At 52.3% G+C, this 27,080-nt stretch overlaps 13 protein-coding genes; 5 read left to right on the forward strand and 8 right to left on the reverse strand.

The window, feature by feature from the left end:
• Positions 1–91: 91 nt before the first annotated feature.
• Positions 92–1,287, reverse strand: RCC_11460 (uncharacterized protein; the record flags this gene model as incomplete). XM_023776681.1 has 3 exons in its annotated part: positions 92–643; positions 702–864; positions 914–1,287. The coding sequence occupies 3 exons, from the start codon at positions 1,285–1,287 to the stop codon at positions 92–94; spliced, it is 1,089 nt and encodes a 362-aa protein (XP_023632449.1).
• Positions 1,288–2,081: 794 nt separating this feature from the next.
• On the forward strand, positions 2,082–3,083 carry RCC_11461 (uncharacterized protein; the record flags this gene model as incomplete). The annotated part of the gene is made up of 1 exon (XM_023776682.1): positions 2,082–3,083. One exon carries the CDS (start codon positions 2,082–2,084, stop codon positions 3,081–3,083), a length of 1,002 nt encoding a protein of 333 aa, XP_023632450.1.
• Positions 3,084–3,223: 140 nt separating this feature from the next.
• Positions 3,224–3,752, reverse strand: RCC_11462 (uncharacterized protein; the record flags this gene model as incomplete). XM_023776683.1 has 3 exons in its annotated part: positions 3,224–3,415; positions 3,486–3,625; positions 3,725–3,752. The coding sequence occupies 3 exons, from the start codon at positions 3,750–3,752 to the stop codon at positions 3,224–3,226; spliced, it is 360 nt and encodes a 119-aa protein (XP_023632451.1).
• A 256-nt stretch (positions 3,753–4,008) lies between these two features.
• On the reverse strand, positions 4,009–6,593 carry RCC_11463 (related to glutaminase A; the record flags this gene model as incomplete). XM_023776684.1 has 4 exons in its annotated part: positions 4,009–4,115; positions 4,165–5,967; positions 6,032–6,413; positions 6,480–6,593. 4 exons carry the CDS (start codon positions 6,591–6,593, stop codon positions 4,009–4,011), a joined length of 2,406 nt encoding a protein of 801 aa, XP_023632452.1.
• A 3,582-nt stretch (positions 6,594–10,175) lies between these two features.
• Positions 10,176–11,474, forward strand: RCC_11464 (uncharacterized protein; the record flags this gene model as incomplete). The annotated part of the gene is made up of 1 exon (XM_023776685.1): positions 10,176–11,474. The coding sequence occupies one exon, from the start codon at positions 10,176–10,178 to the stop codon at positions 11,472–11,474; it is 1,299 nt and encodes a 432-aa protein (XP_023632453.1).
• Positions 11,475–12,359: 885 nt separating this feature from the next.
• RCC_11465 (uncharacterized protein) lies at positions 12,360–13,068 on the reverse strand (the record flags this gene model as incomplete). XM_023776686.1 has 3 exons in its annotated part: positions 12,360–12,410; positions 12,471–12,556; positions 12,618–13,068. The coding sequence occupies 3 exons, from the start codon at positions 13,066–13,068 to the stop codon at positions 12,360–12,362; spliced, it is 588 nt and encodes a 195-aa protein (XP_023632454.1).
• Positions 13,069–14,781: 1,713 nt separating this feature from the next.
• On the forward strand, positions 14,782–16,014 carry RCC_11466 (related to biotin synthase; the record flags this gene model as incomplete). The annotated part of the gene is made up of 1 exon (XM_023776687.1): positions 14,782–16,014. One exon carries the CDS (start codon positions 14,782–14,784, stop codon positions 16,012–16,014), a length of 1,233 nt encoding a protein of 410 aa, XP_023632455.1.
• Positions 16,015–16,210: 196 nt separating this feature from the next.
• On the forward strand, positions 16,211–18,483 carry RCC_11467 (related to TBC1 domain family member 5; the record flags this gene model as incomplete). XM_023776688.1 has 4 exons in its annotated part: positions 16,211–16,516; positions 16,592–16,898; positions 16,953–16,999; positions 17,050–18,483. The coding sequence occupies 4 exons, from the start codon at positions 16,211–16,213 to the stop codon at positions 18,481–18,483; spliced, it is 2,094 nt and encodes a 697-aa protein (XP_023632456.1).
• Positions 18,484–19,487: 1,004 nt separating this feature from the next.
• RCC_11468 (uncharacterized protein) lies at positions 19,488–20,030 on the forward strand (the record flags this gene model as incomplete). Its single annotated transcript, XM_023776689.1, has 1 exon — positions 19,488–20,030. One exon carries the CDS (start codon positions 19,488–19,490, stop codon positions 20,028–20,030), a length of 543 nt encoding a protein of 180 aa, XP_023632457.1.
• Positions 20,031–20,126: 96 nt separating this feature from the next.
• On the reverse strand, positions 20,127–21,553 carry RCC_11469 (related to nucleotide-sugar transporter; the record flags this gene model as incomplete). XM_023776690.1 has 3 exons in its annotated part: positions 20,127–20,379; positions 20,434–21,426; positions 21,483–21,553. 3 exons carry the CDS (start codon positions 21,551–21,553, stop codon positions 20,127–20,129), a joined length of 1,317 nt encoding a protein of 438 aa, XP_023632458.1.
• A 449-nt stretch (positions 21,554–22,002) lies between these two features.
• On the reverse strand, positions 22,003–22,685 carry RCC_11470 (related to thioesterase; the record flags this gene model as incomplete). XM_023776691.1 has 4 exons in its annotated part: positions 22,003–22,146; positions 22,212–22,386; positions 22,450–22,542; positions 22,597–22,685. 4 exons carry the CDS (start codon positions 22,683–22,685, stop codon positions 22,003–22,005), a joined length of 501 nt encoding a protein of 166 aa, XP_023632459.1.
• Positions 22,686–23,196: 511 nt separating this feature from the next.
• RCC_11471 (uncharacterized protein) lies at positions 23,197–25,817 on the reverse strand (the record flags this gene model as incomplete). XM_023776692.1 has 2 exons in its annotated part: positions 23,197–24,150; positions 24,198–25,817. 2 exons carry the CDS (start codon positions 25,815–25,817, stop codon positions 23,197–23,199), a joined length of 2,574 nt encoding a protein of 857 aa, XP_023632460.1.
• A 598-nt stretch (positions 25,818–26,415) lies between these two features.
• Positions 26,416–27,036, reverse strand: RCC_11472 (uncharacterized protein; the record flags this gene model as incomplete). XM_023776693.1 has 2 exons in its annotated part: positions 26,416–26,579; positions 26,634–27,036. The coding sequence occupies 2 exons, from the start codon at positions 27,034–27,036 to the stop codon at positions 26,416–26,418; spliced, it is 567 nt and encodes a 188-aa protein (XP_023632461.1).
• Between the last annotated feature and the right edge of the window lie 44 nt (positions 27,037–27,080).

Here is a 27,080-nt window from a genome sequence, read left to right on the forward strand (position 1 = left end):
AAATTCGAGGCCGTGAAAATCATCTTATACGAGTCTGTCTCTCTGCATTTCAGCATTCCATTGTTCTGTCTTCTCTTCCCGTTCCTCCCACTCAGTAAACGCTGCCACTCCAATCTTGTGCGGCCTGTACACCTGTAGCACCCTTCATGGGGCCAGCAAAGTTGGTCCCAGAATTGTAAAAGATGCCAAATGGATCACCAGAATCCTGATTAGGGCTGTAACCACAGCTGCTTGTTGCCGGAGGAAGAATCTGCCAATACATGCTAGGGAGACCGACTGAGTTCATGTTGTTGACTTCGGACACAAAAGCCGACTTTTGGTCATACTTGGTCGAGTCGATGCCCCATTCCTCGATGTACACTTTCTTGCCATTGGATTGGTTGATCCAGCCAGATAGGGAATCGCTCCATCGACCTGGAACACTGGCGTAGCGGTGGATGGAGATGGCATCGACTGCATCGCACTGGGTCACGGCAGGGAGGAATGTGCATGAGTGGGAGATGTCACCACCGAGGCCACCKGTAGAGACCAAGGTGTTTGTGTTGGATCCGAGGAGACTGCGTAGCTTACGAGCGCGACCACAAGCCCAGCCATAAGGATCTCCATTCTTGCAATTGCTTGGACCAGGAGTCATGGGCTCATTCTGGATTCACTCTGTCAAAAAAAAAAAAGATCACCAATCGCAGGGAATTGGACCTTACCTGCAGATTGAAGCTCACGATAGCCTGGGGCCAGCTCTTCCACACCTTGCCAGAGTACTTGCCCTTGTAGTTTAAGATGTAGGTGAGGCGATTGTCATATGCAGTGAAAGCATCTTGCTGTTCGTAGAAGTAGCCAGCACCCCAGCGAGCGTAATACACGTCCCTGTATATCGATTAGACGGGAAAGCCACTAGCGGAAGTATTGTGCTCACTTTCGGTAATCTCCAATCAGAGAGTTGGAGTCATGCGGAGAGATGATTGCCTTGATGTTTTTGGCCGCGAGTTTGACCAACACCCTGTCGAGCTCGTCAAGTGTGACCTGGTTGTACTGGCCAAGAGTAGTTTCAAGCTGGGGAATGTCCCGGACAATGTTGCTGCCTTTCTGACAGCCCTTGGATTGACCGTTAACCCATAGCCTCACAACCTTCGCCCCGAAGTCGCTCAGTTTGCTGATATAGGCGTCTGCATCGGCATCAGACATTCCCTGGAGGTAGTACAGATTGGCTCCAGTCCATGACACTGAGCCCAGGGCGGAGCTTACGCACGTCGCAAGTGCGATGCATGCAGATGTGAGAAGGCCCTTCATCGTGAATGGGGCAGATGAGGAGGCTGTGGTGGTGGAGAAATATGCTGTTCAGGGATTCCCCAGGGAGATCCTTATAGAGATCAAAGGCCACAACCTAAGCAAGCAAAGGTATCCCAGCATCTTRGACAAGGCGTGCCGTTGTGACTACATTCCGTACCCAAAGGAGCACCAAAACCGGTCCTATACGCGTCGGTGATGATAGTTTGTGCGACTCTGGCGTCTTGAAACCGGCGCACGTCGATCAAGCGTGCAACGTGATGCTCAGCCGTTCCCTCCACAGGCTTCTAGAAGTGTTCGCCCCGCTCCTGAAGGATTGGAAGATGCAGTCGAAGAGTTAGTTGCGTCGATCCAAGCTTGAAGGAGAGGTCTCCGACACCACCAACTCCAGCTCCACCACGCTAGGATCTACCTTGTCATGGAGAGGATTCCTCCGCTCCCGAATTGGTATGAGGCATCCTATACCGTCGCCTTGGAGAAAAGTTTATGCATCGTAGGATCCGGCGCCAAATTGTAGCGTAATCCGGTGATGACTGAAAGGAAGGAAGGGTCGATCTGCGACCGGTGTTTCCAATGTCGACGAGAGGGTTAGGGTTTGGGTAGTGTAGAAGCACCGAATTCTTGCTCAATCTCTTCCCACTTTGTTTAGTGAGTAGATGAAATGCCTGGAATGAGTTTGTTGCGTCTGGACGGATGATTCCAGATGCTCCTCACAGTGGAGGGAATATATCGGTGAAAGAGTCAGAGTGAAGTGCTGATTCTTCCCAACCATTTCATTGCTCTGCTTCTCTGCTAACATGGCAACACCCTCCGAGCCACTCCTTGCTTTTAACATCTGGTCAACATATCACGAAGCAAACATCGACCAGGAGCGACCAGTGAAGCGACTGAAGATCAGCAGTGGCGTGTCTGCCATCGACACCGCCCTTGATGGAGGCTTCGATGTTGGCTCAGTCACTTGCATTACTTCCGAGCCAGACCACGGAGCCAATGATCTTGTTCATGGGATATTGGTAGCACATCTACTGAATACACCCAATGCCTCCGCGACAGTGATTGACAGCTCCCATTCCCTCGATCTGCGCCGACTCTACAAAGCTATCGAGGCTTCAACTAAAAATAGAGAGGCAGCGATTCAAGTTCTGGATCGTCTCAAGATCATGAAAGTGTTCGATTATGTGGGACTTACTGAAGCCATGTTCGAGCTGCGAGAATCACTGGAGGAACGAGCACAGAGCCCTGCAGCGAGGGCGCCAAAAGCCACGATACCAGACAGCCAGGATGATGATGAAGAAGTGCTTGACAATCCGCCACCAGTCGAAGAACTACCACAAGAAGATGATGTCGAAGCACCAAACCTACTCATCATCGACAGCATTTCTCACGTCATAGCACCTTTGATCAAGAACAACTACACACAAGGACAAGCATTGCTTTCATCTCTCATGCGCTCGCTGGGCCATCTTACGCGAACCCAGAACCTCTGCACTGTGGTTCTCAGTACGGCCTTGACGAACAAACCAAGCCCTGGTGAGGAGACGCTCAGCCTATTCAGATCATGTACGGTCCGGCCTTTGCTGGGGCCTGGGTTTGGGTATCTGCTTGATGTTCACATGTATCTGCACAGACTCCCCAGGAGATCTGCAGAAACGCATGGTAGGGATTCCGCGCCACATGGCAGGTCGTCGGCGGATATGGTGAATGTGCTGGAGGTTGTGCAGGACAAATTCGCGGGCCGCTTCGGGCGATGGGCTCCATTCGTTTGTGGCGAGAATGGGAGGCTCGAGAACATGCCGTGATCGGGTTCTCATGCCGTGCTGTCCGATAAATGCAAGTTCGTTCGTACAGCGCAAATATAGTGGTATCTCAGCAGACCAGGCGCAGTGCCTGCAGTCCGCTCTCCTTCATTCGTATATCTACACTCCCTCCGCATCCTCTTCTATGCAGGAGCACCCTTGGGGTTGTTATCCGCATATCTGGGCAGCAGATCTCCATGCTTGACATGCTTCTCCGCATCACTCGCCTCCAACAATCCTAGACTTCTGATCTCGCCAGCGCTTGGCGCATTGTCTCTGGGTGTCGCGGCTTCGCGTTTTCGGTATGCGGCTTGCAGGGCGAGGATCTTGGATGCCTGTGATTGTGCTCAGCACCGTATTTCCCTCGTTCTGAGCAGCGGCAAGCTACGGGGTTGGTATGGGTACCTCTTTGCGGTGATGCAAGCACTCGTAGTAATCCTGCAATGGTGGCTGGCACTTGGACTTGCCGGAGTCGTCTTCGGCGTTTGTGTTGACGACGTAGCAGGCAAGGACTTCCTGCCAGAAGGGAAAGCAGCGCGAAGGTCCTATACGRTGGAGGAGGCTGCTGTCAGTGTCTGATCTCCATCACCGCGCCGACTTCGCTGGAGCTCATGCGCGGTGGACACCGAGGAGGGGAAGCATACCTCCGGTTAAGCCATATCCAGACGACATGATTGAGAAGGTATCGAGGGTATACAACGTGCTACAGAAGGAGAGTGAGGTTGGTATGGTTGTCAACATCCAATGGTGAGTTGCGGCGATCGATTAGTCAGCACTGCGACATGAAATTGATGGGAAACATGGCGGCCAGACTTCAACCAACAATCACCCCAATTCCATTCCGATGCCGCATCGAGATATCAATCAGCCTCAGAAGGATCGCAATGCTAGGAATAGACCACCGAAAGATTGAAAGACGTCCCAAACTTCACTCCTCATATGCAAATGCAGCCGCTCCCTTACCCTGACAAGCCCGCTCGAGAGTTAGGAAAGCAAAATGACTCCCCACCACTGGACGAGCGAAGAAGTTGGGACCTACGAATTATTAGCTGGTGCGAAATCTTCACGAAAATGATCGACTTGCCTGGAAATCCGCCATCCTCCTCCGTCTTGTAAAGATCGGTAAATGGCCGATCCGTACTCGTCTCATTCAACCATGTGGCTACCTTGTCCAAGATCTGAGATCTGGTCTTCTTGGAAGCCACCGCCGCCGCCTGGAACTCCCAATCGCTCTTGGTGTAGAGATGACGACTGTCCAGCGGCAATCCATATTTCTGCATCACAGTCTCGTACCAGCGGGACTGAGCAGTGTATATGTGATCGGGGATGAAGTTGCTGCTCTTCTTGCCTAGACTAGAAAGTATGGGTTGCTGTGAACCACCGTGTGCCAATTCGATACTACTCTCTGTGGAGTTGAGAGTGGGGTGGAAGCAGAGCACGGCGTCTGCGTACAAAGAGTAAAGAGTCGTCCAGGAGCCGTACCAGTCGTAGGACAACTTGGCACGCTCACCATCCCTGGACATTCCCTGAGTTTCCCACTCTTTGATGTACGTCTCGCTGATGTTGCGATAGTACTTGGCATCTTCGACYTCGCCAGCGACTTCTGCCAACTCGCTCATGGCTTTGAGGCCAACGATACCTTTGAGCGCGAGATTCGTCATCAGAGGAAGCCAGCCGGCAAAGTCATCCGTGCAAAGCTGATTCGCAGGGTAAAGGGAATAGTCGACGAGATATCCACTCCACTGGTTCCAGAGACGGTATGATCTCGATAGCCATTTCTTAGCCTGGTGGGCGGAGCTTGCGCCTCCCCATGCATCGTCGAGGCCGAAAATACCATCTCGAGTCTCAGGCTGGGAGGGTAGGGCGAATGGACTGATATCATCGGCGAGCATCTCGATCTCGGAAGCCTTCTTGGCCGCACCGAGAGCACTCCATGGCGACTGTGTCTCGCTGTCCGAACCATATGACAGACTGTTGACCAGCGCAAGACCCATGATGAGCATGTCACCACATTCCTCCACCGGCATGTATTCATCATTCCCATCGGAATGGCCAGTCATATTAGGGAAATGTGTGCCCAAGTCATGCATTGTGTAATCGTTGGGGTACTGACCGCTGAGCATGTGCTCGAGAAGAGGCTCCAAGAGGTATGCCAACCATCGAGGATTTGTGTATAGGAAGAAGGGGAAAGCAGGGAATATGACATCGACGGTTTGGCAGTTGCCATTACTGCTGATTTCCTTTAGGAATAGGATGGGATTCTCCGGGGTTCCGCTGAACACCGTAGCACCCAGGACTTGCCGCGCGCTCAACTCAACGATGTCCTTGTAACTATCGCTACCGCTCGCGTATGCGTCCTTTGCCACTTGAGTGGAGTAATCAGACGCAAGACTCAAGGCATGGCGAAAGTCGTGGTAGTGAAAGTCGATCAGCGCTTCGTCTGAGGAAAAGTACGACATCCAGAGTGGTCGCATCATCGTCAATCCCCTGGCAGAAGCAAACTGGGTGACGGGATTCTGGATGTGTGAGATTGTGAACAGAACGCTGTCCTCGTTCCTCTCGCCGGATCCCAAGTTGAATTTCTTGCTAAAGGCAAATACAGGTTCCTCGTCCATGATCGTTCGGAAAGAGTTGTCAACAGCATTGTTCAGCTTCCCAGTCTTTGCGAATCGATTACGAAGGATACCCGACGTCCCACATTCGTGTGCAACATCTGAGGGTCCTGTGAAATGGAGAGTTCCCCATTCTGCTCTATCCGCCTTTTCGGTGAAGAGCTCCTCGTTGCTTCTCTTGACCCTCCAAGTCTTGAGCTTAGTGGTGTCTTTCGCAATCTGTTCATGCAAGTTCCATTCGATGTGGGAACCACGGTCCCCACTCACCCATTGGCCTATTGAAGAGAAACAAAAGGTCAGCATATGCCGTGGCGGAATTACGGCCACGTGCTCTCTCACCATTCACGTCGACATAAATGTCAAGATCGAAGCTTCCTTTCACGTGGATTGAAAGGTAGCTAGCTGGAATCGACTGCCTCAGAGTTGAAGTGGGAGTTATCGGGGACAGAAATGAAAGCACAACCTCGGCGCTGCCATTGGATGAATGATTCGGTGTGATGGTGTATGTCAAATTGGTGGTGGAAGCATCGTACTGAGCTCCAAGGTACTTTGGGTTCGAGATGGTGTAGTTTGTGCTCTCATTGTCCAGAGAGTCCTGTGGACGTCCGAGAAGAGGGTAAACGGTCGAAGTATCTGGAGTGGAAGCTAATACTGAAAAACCCAACGAGTCACCGGTGTAGAACATTGGCCATTTCGACCATGGCTCATCTCTTGCATTGGCCTGGGAGGGGAAGAATGCTCTGTCAGTTGCACGTTCCTGAGTTTAGCTATACTCCAAGCAACTCACTAGCCATGTAGAGAGGTACGGATTGCGGACGATCAGAGGAAGAACAGGCGGCGTCAAAGTCGATGCTGAAGTCAAGCCCGCCAGCAGACTCGCTGCCAATGCTTCTATACGCATAATGATTGTTGTATGTCGTGGTAGAATGGCAGTGAAAATGAATGATGATGTGAGAAGGAGAGGAGTTTCATTTGTCAATCCCTCTCCACACTCTTCAATTCCCCCGCAAACGCACAAACCACCACCCCAAGCCACACGCGTGCGCAAGAGCGATCGCCTGACACGCTTGTAGTCGCGTGTGGTCCTTGCTCCTCCACTCCCACTCCACCTTCACGCCATGTAAGCGACTCGTATACAACACGATGCGAACAGTCTACATTCGGACATGTGCAACGGGAAGCATGTGCGGTTGTTGGTCTCATCCCGGATGAGGCAAGAAAAGTCTCTAAAATCATGGACCCGATCGGAGAAGGTTTCAGCAATTTCACTGAGTCAAAGACCCTTGGAAGAGGAACCCCGGAGAGACGGACGACGACGGCAGACGCAATGGACCAGACAACGACAATTGTTCAAAGTGCCTTCCATACAAGAATTACTCGGTCCTGTTCAGTTCGCTCGATGTGCTCGACTATAACCCTTTCTACAGCTTCAACGAACGCACTCGTCTTTTCTATTTGGTTCTAGATTCAGTCATCCACGTTCGCGGAAAATGAGACGGATCCGTAGAAAGACTACAGCGCTTGTCAGTCWCACAGGTTCTCTGTCGAGAATGATGTTTGAGTGGTGAGAAGAACTCGGACATTTCCCAAGCACTACAAGATTCTCCTTCTTCCACTAAGGCACACTCGCTTGGTTCAAGTGAAGTACGCGACTCCGCTGGTCCAACGACGTGTTGGGGAAATGTGTCCCTAACTATGTCGGGGTACTCTTAGGAAGGAGTCTAGGTTGTCTAGAGAAAGCGGCCGAGGTATTGTAGCAATTTCTTGGGCTCTCCTAGCCTAATCTTCGAATTCGTAGTATCCAGGCAGTGTGTAGGTTCGTCAGATTTGAGAAATCATGTTGTTATAAGCGAACATAAGGGTCACTGTCATTATCTGACATGCTGGTTCGATTAGGCATTTCTGCTTCTTTCTGGGTGGATTGAGTCCGGAAGTCTGCGGATCTTTTGTCGWTGAGAATGGCGATTGGACGGAGTAGTCGTAGTTATGTTAGCTTCCTTTCCCCCTCCTGAGCTTCCGCATGGTCGCTTCATCCTCCACTCCCACCCCACCTCTTTCACACCATGAACACGGTCAGTGTCCTACACAACACGATTCGAACGGCCTACATCGTCTTCGTATATCGGGAGAAACTGCGCTTCCCGGCAATCCTAGTAAAGTAGGAGTGAGTCAATCCGATTGCAGAGAATAGCGGCCCGTACGTAGACTGTGCGAAGACGCTGTACACTTAGGAGGAAACGAATCGCATGTGCTACGTGAAGCAGCATCGGCAGCAGCCAGGTTCCTTTAACGTGCACCGGGCTGCAGCCGCCTTGCAGCAGAAGTTCCAGCGTCATGGTACAGGTTGCTCGCAGGGATGATGAAAAGCTTTTCAAGTCAGCACCATCATCATGGTCGGTTGTGACGAGTCTGACGAGTTCTAGCCCTGAACTCCTGGAGCGTTGCATGGGAAAGCATCGACGATGGGAACGATGTTGCCTTTTCGAGGAAATGCTATTTGCGAGGGAAAATGCTGAGACCCTTAGAATAACTAGTACGACATCCAGGTTACTTCATCATGCCGTTCATGGTTGCTGCTCGCGTATATTCTCCGGCTCCGCGGTACTCTAGCCCTAACATGAAGCGCCGCAGCAGCAGCCTAGCTCCCCGTCACAAAGGGTCTTGGTTGAATTCCATCGGAGGGACATCAGATGCACAAAAAGGTCGTTTCTTTGAGACGAACATCCCCTAGGCCGAAGACTTGACGAAGTTTTGAGACCGTCAGCCCACTGCGACGAGCCGGCGATGAATATGGCAACCCCCTTGGCTTTCTGGCTATTCGCACCTCTCCGTTTTGCGCGGACCCCGTTCTCGTAGGTGGGCGGGCGGAGAATTGGTAAAGCGACGGAAGTAACTCCGCAATCGTCATGCCGACACTGTGGTAGATTATCGATACGGGAGACACCCTGCGTAGTGCCATAAAATCGATGAATCGGGCTCGTCGATGATCACATTGTGTTGTCCCGGTGTATAGTCCGTCGTCCGAAATCCTCTGTTCCGAGACGGAAGTTCGCGGGTGTGGGATGTGGCGGTGCCATCAGAACTGCGTCATCCTCGAAATTCCAAGGATCCGGGGCTGTAACTGGCAAACGCAATTCCTCTTTGCATGACCGCCGCGAGACTTTCCAGGCTGATCTTCGAACTTGTCACAAACGCCCCTGACGTCTAGCTACCTGTGTGATGCCTCTGGTAGCCGCGCTCCTTAGGGGTGTTGCTCTGTACTGTTCATTCCCCACTTTTAACCCTACCATCATCATGATCTCTCGAGGCGGCTACCCCTTTGAGCTTGCGATAAGACGGCTTGTATAACACACACGCGAATCGAATGATGCCGACGTTCCAGACCAGCCTTGGGATGCGGTAGATCCACGTGGGTTGTAGATCGTAGCTCGCGATGTGAGCTTGCCGCTTTGTGGGCAAAGCAAAGGCAAGACACAACTAGATTCAGCGGCAAGTGACGGACCGCGACTACAAGTGGACGGGAGTTGCTGGCAGTGTAGGATCCTAGTGTTCGTTGAAGATTTATACCTCGTAATTGCGCGCGAGAACGAACGTTGGGTTTGATACCTGGTGAAAAGCAGGGTAGTTACAGATGTATCCATGCGTCGTCACGGACAGGCAGGGCCATGTCAGTTCAGCCCTCTGCCCGCCGGTACTTGCAAACTTGGCGCTGATGGAGTTCCTTAGTAAAGCATCTGGTCCGGCGAGTTAAATATGTGGGTAAGCGATTTCAGCCACATGTGACGAGAGTTTCGCCACTCCACCTCCCTTCCTTCCCTTGAGAGGCTTCGTTTGTCCAAGCGATCGCATCTGCAGGACATCGATGGTGGGCCGGCTGTCGATAGAATTGCAAGCGGTGAATAAGGTTGCGAGAATTCCGAGTAAGACAAAAAAGGCAGGCCTCGGAGTCTTGTTCGAATCCTGCAGGTGAAGGCTGGCCAGAATGGCACCCGCTCCGCACGCAGGGACTTACCGCAGCGATGGTTTGGAATCAAAATGCATGTACGATGACACCTGCTTGGGTCGATTGCTGGGTACCACCTACGCCTGCTAGTCGCAAAGCACTTCGACGCATACGCGATGCCGGCACTACTATTATTACCCATGCCCCTCGCCCGCTGGGACTCTTCCAGAAGCCTGTCGCGCACTGGCGTCGCATCCTGATCCCGACCATTACACTTGTATCGAGTAGTAGGTAGTACGTCCTTCGTTGAGATATCTACCGGGGGGCGGGACCATAGTATTAACGGAACCCACCACCACGTGTCTTGCCACTGCCCGTTCAAGTACCTGCAATCTGGAACTCGGGCACAGCGGAAGCTACCATCTTTCCTCTGCCTCGTGGACGTTCCCTTCCGCTTCTTCGTTGATCTGGATCACCATCTGCCGAGACGAGTATAGCTAGGTAGCTGCCCACTGCCGTGGCCGCATGTTGACGTGCCCCATGCCATCGTCGCGGGACTCTACGGCGTCCAATGATGGCGATGCCTTCATCCACTCCTCCAGTCGACCTGGACAGAACCCACCGTTGGTGATAGTGTCGGAGCGTGGTCGACATTCGCAGGAGAGCAGGCGGATTGTGAGGGCTCAGGCCGCTCGTGCAAGCGCTGCCCAGAGCAGGGAAACGAGAGCCCGCAACCGAGGCGGCCGCCTTCGCGACTCTCCAACTTCGCCTAGCGAAGGCAGCACTCCCCGACAACCCGGCATCGCCAGGCATGTTCAACCTCAGCTTCAGCCTCAACCTCAACCTCAGCGTACACCTCAGGCGCAATTCCAGGCTCACTCACAGCCACAACCACCACCACCACCACCACAACCACAACCACAGCATCCACCGCAGCCTCCCCCGTTATCTCGAGCGCAGAGCCATCAGCATGTCGATCAGCATCAGCAACGAGATTCAGAGCAGCAATCCTTCCACAACGGAATGCAGTCCTCCACCGAAGAGGACGGTGCAGTAGGCACGCTGAAACCCCTCGTCCATTGGATTACCCATGTGCTCAAGTTCACGGCCGCTTCTCTGTCTGCTGCCGCCGCTGCACTGGTGCCTGGCGACGAGAGGTTTGGGTCTCTCACACGCAATGGAGATGGATCGGCCTTGGAGGAGATTACCATCCCTGGCGGGCTTTTCAGTAGCAAGCACCTTCCGATAGCCTTGCCTAGAGGCTTTGCTGCGCTGMAAACCCGCATTTCGATAAGCAGCCAATCCCTACACTTACTGAGCCGCAGCGCTTGCTTTGATTACCACAGTCCAGGCGTAAGACACCGCTTGAACAAGCTGCTGTTCGATATTGTGATGACCACCGTCACATCCAATACCTCTCTCCTAGCAGACTCCCAACCTACGCATCCCATCGAGGAGTCCTTGCGAATCGCCAGTGCCTGTCTCGCCATTCAGAGCTGCCAGAAGACAGAGGGCTGCGAATTCGCGCACGGATCGATGTACAACTCTGGCTTTGAGGCTGCCTGKCAGGAAGCTGTGGAGATGGATCAGGAGGCGCTGAAGGATTCCAACTCAGCAGAGGCTGCACTGTGGGCAGTCTTCATCATCTCGGTCACTTGTGGCTCTGCGGCCTTCTTCAGCCAGCTGATCCTCGGCTTGCTGAGTGACTTACGTCTGGCGAGCTGGGCAGACGTACGGAAAGTGCTCATCAACTTCAATTATCCAGTTACAATGATGGATCATTCTTGCAAGGAGTTCTACCATCGATTGCTTTCCGGTGGGGTAGCGGAAGGAGCTTGAGGATGGGAAGGCAATGCATACAACAAATATGAAGACAGGAGGGTCTGTGAAGATCATTGTCCCGCACGGAGGCGCTGYATATCGTCAGGAGATCTGAATAGTGGAAGCCAAAAGCAAGAAGATCTGGTTCAAGACCCATGGACCGCTTCTGATTGAGCCTCACTGTGTCGCGTTCTCCAATGCTAGGTATGCGTCAAGTCTTGGTCGATAGCTTCAGGCCAGCTTCGTGGAGCAGAGGAGGAGACATATCTTTGACGACAGATGGGAGTTGGACACTGGGACGGGAATGTCATGATAACGATGTTGATCATGGTGGTGGAGGACGAATCAAGGACGTCGTAGAAGTGATGGTGGAACATGAAGTGAGGCTGACACAACACAAGGCAAAGGGAAGTGGTTGCCTTGTCGACCCTGCAGCCATGTCTCTCAGGTCGTGTGACCTCGACGAGCCTCTTTGACTGGCCGAACAATTGCTGTCCGGAGATGGGCGGGCGACAATGCGATGTGGAGACACTCCAGCTCAAGCACGAGGAGATGTGATGGGGAAGATCTGCATCGACGTGTGCATGAACGCGAGGAAAGGTCTACATTGGTGGGGTGCAGCGGTGTCATACAGTATTGGCATCGTGAACACTGAGCGTTGCCATGGAAGAAGAAACTTGTTTAAAATGGGCGGCTGGGTTGTGAGAAAGCGTTGAGGAGGTGTCGTTCAAGCGTTAAGGAGACATGGTTTAACCGTCTATATTCAACTGTCCATATTAAGGATATGTTCATAAGACAGTAATGCGAAGCTGTTGGTAACTGCTGTTGACTGTGTGAGGCTCATGGGAAGATATTTGCGTGACCGTGACAAAGGCCGTAGAACGGAGCATGCAATGCTCGAATCTAAGAGAGCATGTTGCCGTTGAGGTCCTGGCAAGCAACACCGAGACCGGCCTGTGAATTTATGTTAGTTGTTGTTCTGCTCGGAGGTGTGTCTTGAATGTGGGTACTTACGGCTGGAAGAACACAGCAGCTGGCAACGCGTCCGTTCTTGGCGCAGTCCTTGCTGAACTCCTGCTGGGTGAACATGCTGCTTGATGCTGTAGAAAAGACTTGTTAGCGAATGGTAAATGCATCGAGAGCATCGGATAGGAAACATACGTGGAGAGCAGGTCAAGCTGGCAACACCAAGGACGTTGGTCTGGCAGCACTGTGGGCTTCCCTGAAGGCCGTTGACCTTTCCGCAGAAGTATGGCTGTCCGCCAGAGCGACCCTGGTTGCCAGAGCCACCGGAGCCGCCTGAGCCGCCCATCTGGCTGCCAGAGCCACCTGAGCCGCCCATTGGGCTCTTCTCGCTGCCACCGGAGCCACCCATGCCTCCCTGGTAGCTGCCCGCGCCCATACCAGAGCCGCCGGAGCCGGAGCCACCAGCGCTGGGACCGCCAGAACCGGAGCCACCGGAGCCAGATCCGCCACCCATTCCACCCTGGCCGCCAGGGCTCATGCCACCTTGGCTACCTCCGCTGGCACCACCGTAGGTTGGGTTGCCAGGGGCAGCGATAGTGAAGGCGGCACCAGCAAGAAGCATGGTGAAAACTGAGGTGAACTGCATCTTGAAGGTGGTGGAGTGGTTTGTTTTTGAAGTTGATGGAAATAAAGAGTGTTTGAGTGAATGTAGATTGCTGTGGTGTGAAGATGAAGTGATGTTGTGATGAAGAGAGAAAGAGAGGTGTGTCGACTGGATGGTCTTATACCTCGCTGAGCTGCTATTGCTGATGATACTACTCGAATCCCCTTGAGGTGCCATCACGGCTGCCCTGAGTCGTAGCTTTCCAACCAACACACTGTGAACGTCGGTGTCCTGGCAGCTCCGTACTGGCAATTTCGTGTGGCTTCAACGTGGCGCTCCTCAGAGTCAGTAAGGAAGAGGTATTAATCGTCTCAGACTGGGATGTTTTCTGCAGTCAAAGTCCCGTCCCGAAGTCCCTTTAGGCAATGCGGTTGTTGTCATGGAACACTAGCGGACATCAAGTCGCGCAAGGTTCCGTGTATCCGATATGATTGCAAGTATGAATCCGCGTCGATCGGAAGCAGTACTGATCTAATTCAAAGCTTGCGACGTCGCGGACGGGATGAAGTCCGCACAATGCTGTAATGATGCCAAGAACTCTTGCATGCTGCTGTAGAACTAAATGCTGGAATGAAAAGCGCCAGGGGTCGTGATGGTCACCGTGGTCTCGCCGCGATCTGGACACACTGCAACATGTCGTTCCCGCGTTGCGCGACCAAAGACTGGACAACATGCAGAAATGCTGTGATCAATGCTTCATCCTCCCACTACTATGTTTGCGATGACAAGAACGATAGAGAGGCTGCTATGTCGATCATTGAACTTGCTCAGTGTTCAAAGTCTGGTGTCAAGGCCTGGTTAGCTTCAATTTCTTCGTTGGGGTCGTAGAGCAGGCCGATGATAAGATTGACAAAGGACAGAGGTCACTCGTTTCGAGAATCATGGGTATGCAAGGCCCGAGCCGAAAGAGGGCTCAGTGGTGACTCCTTTGGGTGAATGTTCAACGGGGTCCCGATTCCGAGGGGGCCGTTCCGACCCATTACTCGCCGCTATGTTTCAGGTTGAAGCACATTGCATCGTGCTTGGATATGACTGCGCGTTTGGTCGCAAGGTACCTGGTATAGGTGACGTCTGAACACCTCTTGTTGTGATCGAACTCCTGTCTTTCGTGTCCAACCCGCTTCGGAACCGGCAGATTGATTCGTGCCGACGGACCGCCTTGGACGTAATGCCCTGACGCTGCGAGACTCTCGATTATTTGACAAGAGTCGGCCGTGGAGTCTGCGATGCGGGTTCAGAGATCGAGTGTATCGATACCGGCGGGCAAATCGACATTCTGCCGATGCAGTACACCAGCCCATGATGAATGCTGCGTAACTTGTCATCGATGCAACCTTCGCATGCTTTGCTTAGCAACCGCCATTGTTCAACGAGACCAGTGCCTGAATCTACTCCATCGTGGCGGATGACCCGATCATTCTCGCCCTGATGATGTTTCCCGCAGAAGAGGTCGCAGTGAGGGAAGAGAAGTGAATGAGCTCAACTACCCCAGAGAGGGGAGCTTCTCTKATTGGACACCGCCCCTGCCGTCCTTCACTGCTGCCGTCCCAACTTCTCGTGCTCGGCTCTTCGTAGTGGGGTAGCTCTCCAATGATTGGGAATTATGCCGTGACTTGGCAAGGCGAGGTTAACACCGAGTTGTTGAGTCAACATGGGGGGTTTGTTGCTCCATCCTCCCTCATCACGTCCGCAGTCATGTCGCTGGCTCTGCTCTCCCGACGAGCCGCCACTCGTGGAGCTCAAACGTCGTCTGTAGTTCGCTCCCGGCAGTTTAGCACGCCCGTCAACGACTCCTTCTCGCCTATCTCGGCCGCTGCTCCCCCGCCTCCAGAGGCCCGCAACGCGGTATGGAGTGCTGTCAATGCACGGGCTCCTCGCTACGACTGGACCAAGGATGAGATTCGGGAAATCTACGACACGCCGCTCATGGAGCTGGCTTTCCAAGCAGGCACGCTGCACCGCCGCTTCCACTCGTCGTCGGCAGTGCAAATGTGCACGTTGATGAACATCAAGACGGGAGGATGTAGTGAAGATTGCTCCTACTGCTCGCAATCGTCTCGCCACAACACCGGTCTCAAAGCTACCAAGATGTCGCCCGTCGATTCGGTGCTGGAAGCGGCCCGGATAGCCAAGAGCAATGGCAGTACACGGTTCTGCATGGGAGCCGCGTGGCGTGACATGCGCGGGCGAAAGACCAGTTTGAAGAACGTCAAAGCCATGGTAGAGGGGATCCGCGGCATGGACATGGAAGTCTGCGTGACTCTTGGTATGATTGATCAGGATCAAGCAGATGAACTCGCCGCCGCAGGTCTTACCGCCTACAACCACAATTTGGATACCTCGCGTGAGCACTATCCTTCGGTTATTACAACTCGTTCCTACGACGAGCGTCTGCAGACTCTGTCCCACGTCCGACAAGCAGGCATCAATGTCTGCTCGGGTGGTATTCTTGGTCTTGGCGAGAAACCAGAAGACCATGTCGGTCTTCTCTATACCGTCTCTACTCTTCCAGCCCATCCAGAGTCGTTCCCGGTGAATGCTCTCGTGCCCATCAAGGGCACGCCGCTGGGCGATGATCCCAACCGAAAACGCATCGAGTTTGACGCCATTCTTCGAACCATTGCAACTGCACGTCTAGTCATGCCTGCCACCATCATTCGTATCGCAGCTGGGCGTACTACAATGAGCGAGGCTGAGCAGATTCTCTGCTTTTCTGCCGGAGCCAACGCAGTGTTTACTGGAGAGAAGATGCTCACGACCGAGGCTGTGGGATGGGACGCTGACAAGGAAATGTTCAATAAATACGGTCTGGTTCCAATGAAGAGCTTTGAGCGTGGTGGGTATCGCCAAACAAGCTGGGCCGACTTGAAGGCCGATGCTGCTGCTGTTACCAGTGATAAAACCGCGTCTGCCGAAGCGGCAGCGTGAATGATCTAAATGAGTTGTATATACCGTCAATACATTTACTGCTCCCCACAATACATACATCACGTTCTCCACATATTTAGAACGATTCTAAGCGAGTCGGGAGGAACCGCAAGCTCCAAAGTAGGTGGGTTCACGATGTTTCCACGCGTGACGCTATCTCGTGCATCAACACCTCGCCAGCTCACCACGTCAAAGTATGCGAAGCCTCGAGCATGCCAGGGAAAGCTGGCTAGAGCTTGAGCAGTACCAGACGCTGCGAGAGCTCAAGGATGGCGTTCGACTTGAACCACACCTCAAACTGGAGAGTTTGAACGGCTTTCGATCCGCGGCGTGGAAGGCCTTCTTGCTGGTTGATAACGTTGATGCAGCTGAATGGCAGCGGACGCTGGCTTCCTCGCGCTCGGCCTTCAACTCCCTCCGAACTCACTTTTTCCGCTACCTCGATCATCCGGAAGATGTGGGAGCGGGAGCGGGCTTTGATCCTCTTAGCCAGGATTCCGAGGTATGATATATCGATGCTGGAATACTTGCCAGACCATCTCATACCTCTGCTCTGACCAAAGCTAAGTGGTGAAAGTCTTCGCCATGGGCCGCTCTTCAAAAGGATGAAGAGTTGAGGGCTGAAATCACCCAAGATGTCGAGAGATGCATGCCTGAGAATCCCTATTTCCGCCAACCAGAGACTCAACGAATGCTGCTAGATATCCTCTTCATCTTCTGCAAACTGAATGCCGATGTGGGATACCGCCAGGGTATGCACGAGATCGCAGCGCCAATCTTATGGGTTGTCGAGAATGATGCCATTCAGATTGGAGGGAGCAGCAGAACCATGGGCCAGGACGCACTGATCAAGACCATATTCGATGCAGAGTATGTGGAGCACGGTGGGTGATGAAATCATCCCATCTTGTTGATACTAAAGTACTAATCGCTCGAAGACGCATTTGCCATCTTTGGACAGGTGATGCAGTCCGCCAAAACCTTTGTCAGTCGAGCCAGCAACATATCCTAGAGTTCCTCTGACCTCTCTCGCAGTATCTTTCAGAAGGCCCGATATCGATTGCGTCCAGAAGTCATCACATCTTTGCCGAGCTCTTACCTCAAGTGGATCCCGAGCTCAAGACGCATCTCGAAGGCCTCGACATTGTCCCACAAGTGTTCCTGATCCGGTGGATTCGACTCTTGTTCGGCCGCGAGTTCGACTTCCAAAGTGTCCTCACCCTTTGGGACGTGATATTTGCAGAAGACCCATCTTTGGAGATTGTGGACCACATCTGCCTCGCTATGCTTCTACGAATCCGATGGCATCTGCTCGACTCGGACTACAATAACGCCCTAGGCTATCTCCTACGCTATCCTGAGCAAGACAAAGACTTTCCCGCACAAAGTCTCGGACTTGACGCATTGTATTTGAAGACTCATATGAATACCGAAGGCRGCAGCTATCTGGTGTTGAAATATACTGGCCGGCCCTTGCTGCGAGCAAACCGTCCAGCGACCCCACCGGCACTGCAACGTAACATTACCACATTCTCTGGTATCAATGCCATACGAAGCCGCACTGGGCTATCTCCGTCACGATCAGGCCGCCAGTCTCGTAACCTCGAGACAGTATTGCAAAGCACCGCCAAGAACATTTTCGCTCAGGGGGAGAAACTTGGCATTGGCAAGGCCGTTCGCAATGCTGTTGAAGAAGTTCAAAAGAAGGCTCAAGAGATCCGCGAGAATCAAACGCCGCCTCCGTCGATTCGTCACCGACCTGTGGATGATCGTCTGGCTGAGAGGGTCAAAGAACTCGAGGATCGTAACAAGAAGTTGGCTGAGCTGCTTTCTGGTGCCGTCAACGAACTCTGGGACTATCAAAAGTTGGCCACCGAAGATGACAAGGCTACTGGTCACGTCCGGCAGGAACAAAGCGTGGAGAAGCTTAGCACGGCTGTTGCCAAGGTACAATTTGTACAAGTCTACCTGAGCGAACCAGGTCTTAATCTGCCCGAGGAAGAGCGGACTTCCCAAAGCGCCAGTCAAGACAGTCTTCCCCGGATCGCCGAATCTAATACAGACGACAAGGAGACTGCCATTGTAAAAGATGCTCCTGAGCACAGTCAAACTCTCGCGGACCCTTCCTCTTTCGAGGACTTTGGTGCTGAAACCCCAAGCACCCCTGTTACTACGAGTGCAATTCAGAACACGACAGCGATACAGGAGAATCAGACAGAGCCGGCCAAACCGCTGCCTTCGACTCCCTCCCGTCCTCCGCTGGAACAGAGTGCCTTTTCCTTTATGCTTGGCCAGGATRTCAAGTCTGCTCCTTCACCGCCTGCGAGATCCAACATGGATGCTTCCTTGTTTGGCAGCGGTGGACAGAAGGTATCATCGAGGATGCCGGGGTCGAAGAATGCGACGGAGCAAGCATCGGATGAGTTTGATTTGGGAAGTTTGAGACGGGGCAAGGCAATGGGGAAATGAATATATGACAGGAGCATTATGTTGAGACGGCCGAACGAAAGAGATATGTAGTGGGCGGGAATGCATAGCGTGTGATTGGTACGCAGCGAATTGATCTTCTCCATTGCTCACCTCTCGAACGATTGAGCTTCACCAGTCCTTTTACATGTGCCTCGACTTCTGGAAACAGCCTTTCAAGGATCTCTTCCATGTTGAAAACATGTCTGATCTGGTAGTTTTGTGAAAATAGACTCGCGTGTTGAATATACTGCTCTTAGAGACATCTCATTCGAATAGATCCATACAAGAACTTCATCCAATACCAAAAGTTGCGAGGGAAATAACAACACCCTTCCAAAAGCTCCAATTCCAACATCTCCTAACGTCTCACCGAGCGACTATATATATACTACGAGCCACTTATAGAATCCTTCAAACCAGATGATCACGCTCAGTCGCCCAAGAGTCATCAATTCGCACTACCCCAACCCCAACCCCAACCCTAACCCTAAACATATTGAATACGCATCTCGCGACCACGATACTATTCGATGTCCGTGCAGAGACAAACCCGTAGACAGCCTCTATCGTTCAAGTTCAGATAAAGGATAAGATAGACGAGACTTCCGTAGAGCACCACCACCCCAGATCATATTTATGGTTCGGACGGTTGATCAATCAAAGACGTCATCCACATCACCTACACCACCCCTCCTGGACCTCTCCAATCGCTCTGTGTACATACATACTGATTGTCCAATACTTGTACATGTATCTGATCTAGTACTTATGACCTGCATCGAATAGGATGATCTCGAGCAACCCTGGAGACGTACAACCTGAGAGTATCAAAAACTACCATTAATCCCATACGACGGAAGAGAGAGAGAAAGCTGCTTGAAACTGCCAGGCTTATGGGAAAGATTCGCAGCATTGTCTTCAATGAATAACTCMACCGGAAGCCTTGACCATCCCCATTCTGAACGGAGCTCGCAATCAACACCCATCTACGTCTTTCATTAAAAATGGCCTACAACACCCTCTTCTTCTGGGTCTCCAAAACTCCCTCAGACAACCAATGGCGTCCCCAACCAGGCAACAGTCCCACAATCTACTCATCTCTGCCTCCCATTCTCCGCCGTCTAGACCTACACGCAACGGTCGTCGACTGTGCACCATTCATAGCCGGAGCAGGCGGTCTCGCCCATCTTTCCCAATTGAATGATTTCGGGTTCACAGCCCCGGCCTCGATTTTCCGAAACATCAAAACGATGACTGCGATGCATCGCACTACCCTATACCTAGCGCCTTTGATTCTAGCCTTTCAAGCCGCGGGGCTGGAGTATCGGACTTATATCCCTCGCTGGTCTCACGAGAGAGAACTCCGGAGGGACGAAGAAGAGGTCCGGAAGCATATCGATGTTGGAATGGGAATCGGTAGTTTAAGTTGGCTTGTGAGAATGTCGTTCAAAGTCGGGGTGCGGTATTGGGCTCCGATTGATATCGTCATGGGAGGTGCACTTGCAGATCTCCTGCATAGGGAGTATGTCAAAGCTCATGGATTTTGATCGGAGCTTGGCAGCATGAGGCAAACGGGGAGAGACAATCGTCTCCAATCGCGTCTCCAATTTCGATTCCCCGAGCGTGGACACCACTGGAAGATTCTATTCTTCCAGAGCAACACCCCTACGTTTCCGCCCTCTCAAGAACGCAAGAGTTGGAGGCTGCACAATCTCATTAAAAAGAGCAGTGCCCCAAACAAGCAGCGCGAAGCCTACAATCTGCAACCACTTGAAAGTCTCCCAGCCGAGACCAAGACTCACAAGCCAGATGAACAGCGTGCGACAGGTATCGATAGTCGAGCGAGCTGTTGCAGAGATGGAGCGAGTAACGCTGAGGCCGAAGAAGTTGAAGCCACTGTCATGTAATTAGCTTTGCGGTCAAGTCAGCATTCATGATTGTCGGACTCACCCAATGGAGATCATGATCAGCAGTGATGTGACTCCGATAGCAGGATTGTGGRACATCTCGTGAAAGCCCTCTCGAGCGTCAAAGTAGCCTCCTCGACCTGCAGGGGTTTGGCCAATCGCTCCATGAAGCACTCCCATTCCAATCAAGGTGACCAGGAAGCCAAATACTCCCTCCCACCCGACAACCTGGATTGGATCCATGGAGTAGCGTTCCATGATGCTCTCCTCCAGCACAAACTGTGTTGCGGTGAAGATCTGAGCCACGGCAATCAAGAAGAACCCCAGCACAGTCTCGGCAGCGGTGTGAGCTTCAAAGGTAGACATCTCCTGCCTCACAAAAAGCAAAGTCTTCTCAAGAACACTGTCGTCGCCGGGTAATGCTGGGGGGCCTCCCTTGTTCGCCAAAACACCAGCCAGTCCAACCACAGCAACCCCAAGCACGACGATGAACAGACTTGCCCACTTCCAGCCCGAAAGATGTCTCTTCAAGAAGAGAACGCTGAACAAGCCAACAAAGAGCACCAGAGCCCCTCTAGTCATCTGGTAGATGGAAGCCGCAACGAAGAGCAGACCCACATTCATCAGTGTTGTCCCGCAGATATCGCAGATTGCCGGTAGTGATAAAAGCGTCACTTTCCAACCCTCCAACGGCTGCCTCTCGATTCCATCCCCATCAATCAACGACTTTGCCACTACATTCGTCGGATCCACAAGTGTTTGTGAAGTAGTCATGTTCGCGTTCGCTTCCTCGTCGTCGTCGTCGTCGGAGTCATCGGCGGCTGGTCCCTCGTGAATGGGCCGATATGCCGCATCGTCGAGRGAAGATCGTGACTGACTCCCTCGGACGACGCGGAAGAGATAGGACAGGAAGACAACGAGCCAACACCCGCTCTCGCCGATGAACATTTGAAGCGTTTGCAGGACCGGCTGCTCGAACATTTTGGGATGTTTGGTATCGCAGTCGGCGATGCATTGCATGTCTTGGTATTTGGTGCTGTACATGTCATGAGCTTGGTGATAGTCTCTGGATAGTGAAGGAGGATGCCATACAGGAGGGTATTACACACGCCCGTCAACAACATCATGCCCACCAGAAGCGGGATCAGGGCGCGGCTCGTCATCGTCGCGGTATCGAGGGGGAGGAATGAAGGCTATTGTATTATATTGTATTGTATCGAGTGGCAGAGAAGACAGGAGTGAAGGAGGAACAAGGATCTCCTCCCGTCTTGGATGAGCTCTCGGAGATGCTCTCGTGATGCGTCCACGAGTGTCCTTGGGTCGGGGAACGTGACGCGGTCTTATCTTTAGATCTACGCTGATAACGGGAATAGCCTATTGGTCACGCCCCTTTCGGCTGACGCCGCATAGACCCACATCCATGTCGCTCTTTCAGGTTGGAATTGCATCGACCTCACTTGCAACCAATTTGAATTCGTTGCAGCACCCAAGTTCCAACCCGAAGAGATCGGCAAATCGCCTTTTCACCCTCTCAGGGCCAGGCTTGGCGGCATTCCACACATGCTGGCGATACATACGGCTTGAAGGTTCCGTCGTTCTGTATCGCAACATCTCAAAGCTTCGACTTGGTCGCAGGATCTTGCTCACTGCCCTTCAGGAGGACCTCCAATTCCTTCCYCACATGTGCCGGAACGCCCTCTGCAGTTGGACGATTCGTTTTCCGCTCCACCCAAATCTGCGTAAAACCTCCCACCGCCTAAGGAGATTCGTTAGCCATCTCGTTACAGATAGAGAGAGGGATGCTTGAATGGAGAAACTCACCTTCACCTGCTCACTTCCTTCCTGAAACACGCCCACCTCGTACATCAAACTACTCTTCCCCATCTTCACAACCCTTAATCCCACATTCAGCATTCCGGGATAATGCGCCTCTGCGAAGAAATCACAATACGAAGACCCTACCAGTCCGATGAATTCTGACTTGCTCGTGCTATATCTGATCAAAACCATCAGCTTCTTTCCCTGGTTCTGTGTTCAAGGGAAGTATTACTATACACACCCGCATTTCTGGATAAGATAACTATTGATAATAGAGTCGATCAAGACTCCATATACTGGATTATTCAGATGATGAAACATGTCGTTGTCTGACCTGTGCATTCGTTGTTCAGCGATGGTTGTCACTGTGAACAGTAGGGAGACGAACCATCGAGATCGATAATCTTCATGATATACATAGTCGCTACGTTGTCGCTGCTTCTTCGATTTCAAATCCAGACCGAGTGGTTCCGCCATTTCCTGCCGATTTTGTGAAGAAGTTGAAGATTGTTGGATGCAGGTGAGTTGATACCTATCTGTCCGGGATTGATGACCGCAAGCCGAGGTCGAGGATGGGGGTGTCAGATCTCGAGGTGATGCCTGTGCCATGCCTTTTGCAAGCAAGAGTACCGTATTGCTCTTTCCGAAAGAGTCGGTCGTAGCTTTCCGGTCTGGCATTCCTTCACCAACATCGACAACAATCAGCCTTGTTATGGTAGTGCCTACGGATTCGAGCGGATATGAYTATTGCAGGTCGAAGCAGCCTCATTCATTCGACTGATGCGTTTCGGGCAAACAGACTTTTGCACAAAGAAGACTTTTACCACAGCTCGCTCCTATTTGGAGTCGGACGAAAGCGAGATTCTGACAGCGAATTTCGTGTCAAGAAGGGCATAATCGAGCTCAGCGTGCTCAAGATGCGACTTTTATTGGCTTCTCACCCTACTCTGTTACGATATGGATTGTACGGTGGTGCCTTCATGCCAAACTACCATCTACCACCGAGAGGTCTCCACCGTCGACCCTGCACAATCTTCGTGCCAGTTGCATCGTCCAAAGCACTCTCGAGGACATCGAGAGCGTCGTCAGTAGTGCTCGCTGTTGTATGAATGCCAGCAACACTACCCAATGCACTTTGAAGGACACTCAGAGCCCCTCGGGTCGTGCTTGTAGGTGCCGCAGTGAGAGCTCCACCGGTAGTCGTAGATGCAGCACCAGTCGCAGAGGGAGACGAGGTATGTTCGACTGGGATTGGAATGATGGTAACGTCCGTTGGGACGAATTCGCAAACATTCTCGGCGTAGGACGTAACAGAAGTCACAGTACCTGACAGATCGCAGCCCGAGAAGACGGTGCTCGTGGCTCCGGTGCAAGTCCCTGAACCAGGGAACGTCGAGCCCATGCTGGTTATGTTGGTGGCGAAACAGCTTGACGTGATGTTCGTGACGGTGTTGCTGTTAGAGCATTCTGTCACGGCGCTTGTGGTCGTTATGCCGGTGACATCGCAGCCAGAGAAGGTCGTGGCTTTGCTGGTGCATTCTGTGCGTGTGTCATTGCCGGCGCCTGTGAGAACAGTGCAATCATTTGTGACGTGACTTGCTGTGCGAGTCTCGCAGCCGGATGTGAAGGATGTTATGGTGGAGGGTTGAAGTGAACAGCCTTTGCGCGGAGAGCCGGTAGCGGTGGACGTACAGCTGGTGGAGGTCTTGCCGTTGCTGGCTTTTGAGACCACGCAGTGTGCTGTTTGATCGTGGACAGTTGTAGTTGAAGTGCATTCCTCGCTTGATGTCGAGGACGACCTGGCGCTTGCGGATGGCTCGCTTTCATCTGGCACAGGCCCGCAGTCGCCGATCTTGTCTGGATCGCAGAGCTTGGTGTCTCCATTGAAGCCGGGTTCATCATCTTCGTCTTCGTTGGTGCATTGGGCGATTGAACAGCCGTCCTGAGAGTGTTAGCAGACTCCCAACTGGCACTACCGATTATACTTACATCGTCACTATCGTTGTCCTCTGGACAGCAACCGATCTGAAACAATGCACACGAGGCCTTTCTCGCCAGACTATGACAGTCCGTTTTGGGGAACTTGTCTTTGAACCATCCCATATCGATACTGCTGCACCCCAAGATTCCGCATTCACCATTACAACCCAGGATGCCACAAATAGGATCATCACAAGTGTTCTTGCAGACTGGGATCACAGGTTCTATGCCTGGGATGATCGTGATCGGAGGTAACACGACATCGAAATCATCATCGTATGTGACAGGAAAGATTGGGATGGGCGTTGTCTCGTCTGTGTCTTCAAAAGCTGGAACCACGCAAGTCGTAGAGTTCTTCCAACAATTGCCGTAGTTGATCTGGCAACCTTGTTCGCAGAAGTCCTTCCCGGTCCCACATTTCCCGTCTTTGTTGCAGCATGCTCCCGCTTCGCACATGTAGTGGTTCGAGGGACCACACTTGCCGTCAGAAGCGGGCTTGGCGAAGACTGGCGGACATGTGGATAGACCTTTGGGAGCATTAATCGTCCTAGTGTCGGTGATCCAGCGAGGTACGGGTGTAGCTGGGCCTTCACCAGTGGCACTCATTGGGTAGAAGCAGACGGAATCGGTGGAAATGACTGGCAGGGTGATGACTGTTTTCGACTTCACCTGGACGCTACCATCACAGGCCGGCTTGCAAAGTGTTGTCGTATATGGTGGAAATGTGATAGTTGTAGGTGTCGGCAGGGACATGCATGGCATCTTCAACAGACAGGKAAATGCACATTCGAGGGTTGGCGTAGGAGTCGTCCAGATATCTAGAGCCACTCCATGGCTGCTTGATGCAGTGGTGTTCGTCCCGGTCGATGATTCCGTCGCACTGCCGATTGATGACCTGCTTGATGAAGAGGCCTGATCCGGAGCTGTGAGGGTGGAATCGAATGTCGTCAAAGTCGAGCTTGAACCAGATGTGGTCGTTGAACTAGATGCAGTCGTTGTACCGGATATAGTAGATGAACGAGATCTAGTAGTTAAACCAGATGTGGTCGTTGAACCAGATGTGGTCGTTGAGCCAGACCCAGATGATGTTGTTGACCCAGATGATGTAGCAGTTGGACCAGATGTAGTAGTTGAGCTTAGATCCACTGTGGAGGCCGTGATGTTGGATATTGATGAAGCCAAGCTCGAACTAGGAAGAGCCGTCGAACTGGGTTCCACTGCAGATGAAGTGACATTCAAGGTGGAAGAAACCAAGCTTGTACTCAGCGAAGCGGTCGAATCTATTTCCGTAGAAGGAGCTGTCAGAGTGGCGGCAACCGTGACAGTCACAGCATCTGGACACAAAGCAGATCCGGTCGCAAAGGCTGTGGGTGAATCCAGCTCCTTCGTCGCAGAACTTTCAACGTGAACAAGTCTCGCAATCGTCTCCAAAACGGCCGTTCCATTCGATGTCACCACGGTAGTTTGGTATTCGGTGGTATGTATCACCTGTCGAGAGTGGGAGGAGCTTGTCAACCCGCTTGTGGTTGCAGGGTCTGTTGTTATTGTGATTGTTGGAGGACATGTTACTTGCGCCGCGATAAGTGTAGCAAATGCCACAAGCACATGCAGGGTCGTCAAGAGATGCATGGTGTTGAAATTGGGGCCGAGTCTTTCGATGTGTCTATGGGTAGTCGATGCAACGAATTGTAGCACTCCGCCTGTCGCTGCGTGGTAAGTAGTTGATGTAAGTTGAAGGTTGTGACCGAGTTGGTGTTGTTAAGTATATAAAGAAGTGGATGCACTAGCTCTCTTCTCACTACTAGAGTCTTTGCCTGTGCCAGAGCAAGCATGTGAAGGTGTGACGAAGCCTGCTGTTGATGAGGCGACTGGAGTACGTGGAGGGAAGTGTACCAATGCTTCAGAAGCTATTGGATTTTGATGCGTGGCTTTTGAGAGGCAACCTGCACATGTCTGTGAATGAGCCAGGGAGTGAAATCGTTGACAATTGAGAGCGTCAAAGACAAAAAGAAAGAGGTACTTCTTGCATCAACACCGATGATATGCATGCGAACTCACTTGAACGGTTTCCTGAACAATGCCGTGGGTGATTGTCCACTTCCAACGCTCCGACATGTTCCTAAAGACATGAAATCGTGGGATGAGGGCGCGGCCAGTGTCGCTTCGAAAGTGTTGCATGGCCAGACCTTTCATGCAACTGTGATACCATCCATGCTGTCGATCTTTCTTACATCATCTCGGCGAGCGTAGCTCCATAGACAAACATGGCGCCCAGTCCAATCAGGTTAGCAAGCGACGCAGCACCGTGAAGCTTCGCGAAGCTCGAATTGAGGCGCTGCATCTCCTCGCTCTTTGGTCCGGCATCATAGTATTTCTTTCCATCTCTCGTTTCTGCAATATCTGTCAGCTCTGTCCTGCTACACACTCCTTGTTGGATGATCTTACCTTGATGCTTCCGCTCCTTCATGACTTTTGTAGTCGCAGGCCCCAATGCCACCAAATTGAGCAGACTTGTGCCGCACATCAGTGCAATGGGAATCAGAGCTATCCACCGGTTCTCCTCCTCAAATACGCCGGCATATCCTGCTCCTTTACGCGCCACTGCACCTCCCGCCGAAGCTAGCTTCTCTCCAGGCCAGGTCAAGATGAGGAATAGTGGTAGGACTGTCTGAAGGGTGAAGTAGGGTGGGAAGATTGCTTGTTGGAGGGTGCTGAACTGTGGTCGTGGGAGGGCTTGGTAGGCCAAGGGACCAGCCATGAAGGTCTGGAAGAGGTTCGATCCGAGCAGGGTGCCATATGTTAGGATGTGGAAGACCTTGGGATCTTTGAGGGATGCAAATGAAGGCATCGTGGGCGGTGTTGGGGTATGTGGTTGTGAGTTATGAGGCTGTT

The sequence above is a fragment of the Ramularia collo-cygni genome (assembly GCF_900074925.1).
Source record: "Ramularia collo-cygni strain URUG2 genome assembly, contig: RCC_scaffold31, whole genome shotgun sequence".
Classification (NCBI taxonomy): domain Eukaryota; kingdom Fungi; phylum Ascomycota; class Dothideomycetes; order Mycosphaerellales; family Mycosphaerellaceae; genus Ramularia; species Ramularia collo-cygni.